A 6055-nucleotide genomic window follows, 5' to 3' on the forward strand; every position below is an offset into this window, starting at 1 on the left:
CATGTTATCACATCCAAATTGTCCACTTCATCATCCTAGTCACAATTTGGTGTTATAACACCCAAGATGGAAATGGGCAACATCTAATAACATGTGATAACACCAATTATTTTCTATTTTATTTTTTATTTTTTTTATGTTTTTTTTTCTATATTTCGAATTTGTTTTTTTTTTTATTTATATTTGAAAAGTAAAAATAAAGTTTTAATAAAACTTAAATTAAAAACAACATTAAAAAAATTACAACAAAACACAAAAACATTTAAAAACCTAAAAAGCCAGAAAAAAAGATGATAAAACCTACATTTTTTGGCCTAAAACTATTCATCTTCATCTTCGTGACCAACATAAATGTAATCCGCCAAGTCTTCACGGAGTTGCTTGTGTTTTCGCTGATCTTGAATATCAACCACTCTATGTAAATATTCCGATGTCCCCGGTTGAAATTGCACATATCTTGGCTCCGTAGGCGAATACGTTGCAATATTGCGTCCTTTATCTTCGACAACCATGTTATGCATTATGATACATGCATACATGATATATCGTAAAGTATCTAACTCATAAGGTCTCGCCGCATGTTCAACTATGTGTCATTTTGATTTCAAAACCCCAAAAGCACGTTCAACGTCCTTACGTGCTCCTTCTTGTCGTCTCTTGAAATATTTGTCCCTTGGATCTATTGGGTGTCGAAACGCCTTCACAAACGTGGAATATTGTGGATATATTCCGTCTGTAAGGTAATACCCAAACTTATATTCATTTCCATTCACTGTGAAAGGAGCATCCGGGGCTTTTCCTGACAAAAGATCGTCAAATATTGGTGATTGATCGAGAACGTTGACGTCGTTGTTAGAACCCGCAACCCCGAAAAAAGCATGTCAAATCCATAAATCTTGTGAAGCAACAGCCTCTAATACCAACGAAGGCGCTCCATGATGACCGCTCGAATACTGGCCTTTCCACGCCACTGGGCAATTTCTCCATTTCCAGTGTGTGCAGTCAATGCTCCCAAGCATACCCGGAAAACCATGTCTTTCTTCATGCGCCGCATATAGTTGTTGCATATCATGCAACGAAGGTTTGCGCAAGTATTGGTCACCGAAGGTTTCGACAACACCTCTTGCCAATAAATACAAACTTTCTCGTGCGGTCCTCTCAGACATTCTCATATAATCGTCAACAGAATCGGGCGACTCCCCCATTGCCATAAGTTTAATTGCAGCAACACATTTTTGCAACCCTGTGAAGCCTCGTTTGCCTCTAGCATCATATCTCATTTGGAAAAATTCATACCTAATTAAATATTAAACATGTAAAAATTGTATTTATTTTATCTAAAAGTGACATTTTGTAAATTATAAAAGTTGAATCAAACGATACCTTGCTTCCATAGCGTTGGCTATCCTTTCAAAGACATTTTTTCGCAAACAAAATCTTCTTTTGAAATCGCTTGGCTGGTAGACACAATTTTCCGCAAAGTAATCGTTAACTAGCCGCCGATGCCCTTCCTCACGATCTCTATTTAACGCCGCACGTCGCGTGAGTAGTGGAGCTGGATCTGGCTGTAGTAGGCTGTCTGTGTAATACCGGTACATCATACTCACGAACAAATCATCTTCGTCGTTATCATCATTGTACAGATGGGCCGGATCAAATTCATCCATAGTTGGTTGATTTTTGTGTTTGTGTTTTGAGTGATATAGAAAATAGAGATAGATATAGAGAAATATGTGTAGTAAAAAGAATGAGATATATATATAAAATGAAAATGTAATTAGTAATTTTTTTTTTATTAAAGTTACCGTTTTTAAACGGTTTGAATTTGCAAACGGTCGATTTTTTACGCGTTAAGATACGTTACCACCATCGCGCGAGATAACATAACATCTAATAACGGGAGGGGGGCGGTCTTCCCCCGTTATGGCGCCGTTATGGCGCTGCCACATCAGATAACGCCATACGGGCGTTGCCCACACCCGCCCCTCTAATAAGAAGAATATTTGTACATATAATGCGTATGGTATATTTTATCCGCATCCACAATTTAATTCTGATGGCAACGAAGATATAACAAGAAATTTAGAAATACACAGTTTGTATACGCACACCAATCTTCGGCAATATTTGAGGGATCATGGCGCCGCCACCCCGCTGCCACCGCCACCGCCACCACCACCGTCGCCATCATCGACACCACCACTACCCCCGCCACTGTCCCCACGCCCACCCTACCACCGCTACCGTTTTCTAAAAATGAAAACCGATAGAAAAATACACATCTAAACACGTTTTCTAATTTTCTAAAACCGAAAAATGAAAAACGAATAAGTTTTAACTAAACACGTTTTCTAAATTTTCCAATGAAAACTGAAAACGGAAAACGAAAACTGAAAAGGGAAAACAAAAACCGGAAAATGAAAATTATTTTTCCGTAACTAAACGCAACCTATTATTCTTTATATTATTCTTATTTAAAATTTTATAATTGTTAAACAATAAAAGCTAACACCGATATTTAATTTAAAAAATAAAAAAAAAACAAAAACAAAACAAAATAAAAAACAAAAACACTAGTATTTTTTTTTGGGGTTTTCATGCAATTTTTAATTTCTTATTTTTTTTTTAATGTCTAGTATTTTTTTTAATAATAAAATGGTTTTATTTTAATTTAAGATAATTTGTTTTAAATAAATAAAGAGTAAGGTGAAAATTATTTTAGGGTCATGGAGTTGAGGTATTTTCTAAGATAAGTGTGGAAAAATGATAATAAAGAGGTATTTTCTAAGATAAGTGTGGAAAAATGATAATAAAGTGGCGCTAAGGCCTAAAATAAGATAACTTTCTATGTTATGGTGTTAAAGATACATTGCATAAACTTTCCTTGCGGTTTAATTTTAGACAAAATTGCAAGAATGGTCCTGCTATGTCCAAAAATGCTACTTTGGGCCAAACAGGTTTGAACTAGCACCAATAGTCCAAAAGTTATCATTTTGTTGCTGTTTTGGTCAAAAACAGTTTAAAAAATCTAAAAATGACGGATTTGCCATTTTCCATTTGTTTTTTGCTTTTCTTTTTGTTATTTAATTATTTTATAACTAAAAAAATATAAAAAATAAAAGAAAATATTTTTCTCTCTCTCTCTCTCTCTCTATCTATCTCTTACGTGATTGTGTTCTTCCCCAAAATACACACATATACACACTGATGGAACTCCATTACTCCAACAACCATCTTGATGAAGCACATGATGTTACCAAAGAAGACAAGTTCATCGTTGTCAGTCGCCGCCCACAGCCACCGAATTGCCACCCACAACCACTAGTAAGGTAGCATCACTGTAAACCACTCACAACTCCTCCCTTCTGTTCTTGATTTCTTGTTGATCACCATCTTTCACGTCACTGTAAACCACCCTCTCGCCACCTCCCCATCTCTTTCCTTCATGCCAATCTCTCTTCCCCAATCGAACCCAAATTTCTATTTTGACCTAGATTTCTTCACCTTCATCTATAAAATCAAACCCAACTTTCTTAATATTCATCTGAAATGGGCAAATCAAAGAAGGTGTGAACAAAAGTTTCATCTATAAAATCAAACCTAAATTTCTATTTTGAAAGCTCTCACCTCCCTGCCCTCCCTCTCGTTGAGCTCGTTGGAACAACAAGGAACAAAGCAGCAGAAGCCGTTGGAGCAACCCCTGCCACCACCGACGCTGCTGTTATGGAACCACCGTTGTTGATTGTTGATGTGGAACGAATCAGCAGAAGCCGCCAAAGCTTTCTTCATATTCTTCATATCCTTCATATTCGGTTTCAGATTATGCAATATTGATAACTAAGGTTTCGTGTTGTTCTATTTCAGATTCAGGTTGTTCGGGTTCAGTGTTAGTGATGGTAGGGGAAAGGACGAAAGGTGCTAGGAAGAGCAACAGTTTTTCTGGAGAGTGAATTTTCCTTCGAGGTGAGGGTCTGGGTTTTGAGAAGATGTTTGTAATTTGAAGAATTGATGAATTGGGTCGATGATTGATTCATCTTTTTCTGCTTCAACTTGTATGGTTTCTGACTTTGAGCTATTTTGTTCTTTTTCTTAGGGGAAAGGGATGAAGATTGAAGTGAGTTTTGATTTGGAGGAAAAATAGCAGAGATTCTGATGTGTTTTTGATGGAGAGCTCGGTGAGGAAGATGATGGAAGAGAGGGTATGTTGGCTGTTATCTTGAGAGAGAGAGAGAGAAATATTTTATTTTATTTTTTATATTTTTTTAGTTATAAAATAATTAAATAACAAAAAGAAAAGCAAAAAACAAATGGAAAATGGCAAATCCGTCATTTTTAGATTTTTTAAACTGTTTTGGACCAAAACCGCAACAAAATGATAACTTTTGGACTATTGGTGCTAGTCCAAACCTGTTTGGCCCAAAGTAGCATTTTTAGACATACCACAAGGACCATTCTTGCAATTCTGTCTTAATTTTAAAACAAGCTTTTTCCCTTGGCTCCAACCGAAAATGTCCAACGCTCTAATTTAAACCTATATGAAAAACGTTCTTGAAAAAGTGAGATTTATGTGAGGCACTTTATCATTAAAACAATTTTTATCGTATCAATTTACACGTCAATTTTTGTTAGCTTTTGTTTTGAAACCATTAACAATGTTTTTCAAAAATAGAAAAAAATACAAAAAATCTTTATTTAATATGACCAAATCAAACCCGCTTAATTCATATATGAATAACTAGAAAACCAATTAACCCAAAGTTAAAAGAGTTTGGTTACTCGCAACCTTTTATTATCTAATGCCAACCAAGTGGGTGTTTTAGCCCTATCTCTATATAATTTTATGTTGCAGAAAGAACACAAATGGGGTGGTAATAGAAAACACTGGGTAGTGGAGTGGGCTCAGAGAGCACACACAGCACCCATCGACTGGTCTTGTGTGGGTTCATTCCCCCATACCACCAATCATTAATTTTAAAACATATTTATATAGTCTACAAATTAAATGGAATTTACGATAATTAACGAAAAATATAATAAAAATAAGGTCGTCTTACATTAATTTAGTCCAATATTTTATAAACAGGAGGATGAATCTAATCTTTTTAACTTAAATCATTCATTTTCTAAATTTTTTATAAATATGATTGCTTTACTTAAGTCATTCATTTTCTGTCTTCAATTTTACAAATTTTAATTAAAAAATTAATTAATATCTGCTTAAGAAATTCACTAAATCATTCACATTTATTTAACAAATAATATTATTAATAAAGTTTCAATTTTATGTCTTCTTTTACGTGTTTTTAGAATGTGTCAGGTCATTCTTTGGTCTTTGGCTATAGTGACTGCAACGTGAACATCTGCTATGACTTTTGGTTATGGGATGGCTTCTAGTTTTCTTGGGATCTTGTGCAAATCCATTTTGCGATAGAACATTTATGTCACTTGTGTGTAATATTATTTGGGTTCATTGCTTTCTATGTTTTATGCAACAATTAACTAACAAGTTTAAAGGTAAAACCGTAAAACCAATACGTTTATATCATCATATTTTGAAGTACAAACAAAAACGATAAAAGAATCTCACAAACATATTACAATGTTATTATGTTGATTACAAACTTAATTTTATGGCGGCATATTGATAATTGGGACAGTGTAACTGTTAGACAGTTTAGGTATAATTAACCTTTAGTGATTTACAAGGAGCTGCTATGTAACTAGTCTTATCTATTTATATATATTCTTGTGTATACGACTGTGCCGGGGCCGGCCGCTGCTCCCTCAGCTGCAGCTCAATCTCTAACTCCCGCTGTCTGGCGGCCTCCTGTAACTCCAGAAGAGTATCACATCGTTGGGTAGATACAAACTGTCGGATATCAGTCTTGAACATACTCAGATAACGGGTCATCTGAGACTGCTCGGAAGCAAACTCTGGGCAGAATATCGCCCGCTCAGTGAACATACGGGTGATCTCCGTCACCGACTCCCCATCCTGTCTCAAACTCAGAAACTCCTGTGCCAACCGCTCCTGCTCAATCCGCAGAATGTAACG

At 35.5% G+C, this 6055-nt stretch overlaps 1 protein-coding gene and 1 long non-coding RNA gene across 2 annotated transcripts; one reads left to right on the forward strand and one right to left on the reverse strand.

Moving 5' to 3' along the window:
• Positions 1-593: 593 nt before the first annotated feature.
• On the reverse strand, positions 594-1667 carry LOC145158691 (uncharacterized). Its single transcript, XM_079077550.1, has 3 exons — positions 1384-1667; positions 1022-1296; positions 594-799 (listed from the first exon to the last, which is right to left on the reverse strand). Exons 1-3 carry the CDS (start codon positions 1665-1667, stop codon positions 594-596), a joined length of 765 nt encoding a protein of 254 aa, XP_078933676.1.
• Positions 1668-3286: 1619 nt separating this feature from the next.
• Positions 3287-4224, forward strand: LOC145157128 (uncharacterized). The gene is made up of 3 exons (XR_013737108.1): positions 3287-3329; positions 3865-3963; positions 4094-4224. It is a non-coding gene; the product is annotated as an uncharacterized LOC145157128 (long non-coding RNA).
• The last annotated feature ends 1831 nt before the right edge of the window (positions 4225-6055 follow it).

The sequence above is a fragment of the Lactuca virosa genome, chromosome 2, assembly GCF_052849685.1.
Source record: "Lactuca virosa cultivar CGN04683 chromosome 2, Lactuca_virosa_CGN04683_v6, whole genome shotgun sequence".
NCBI lineage: Eukaryota > Viridiplantae > Streptophyta > Magnoliopsida > Asterales > Asteraceae > Lactuca > Lactuca virosa.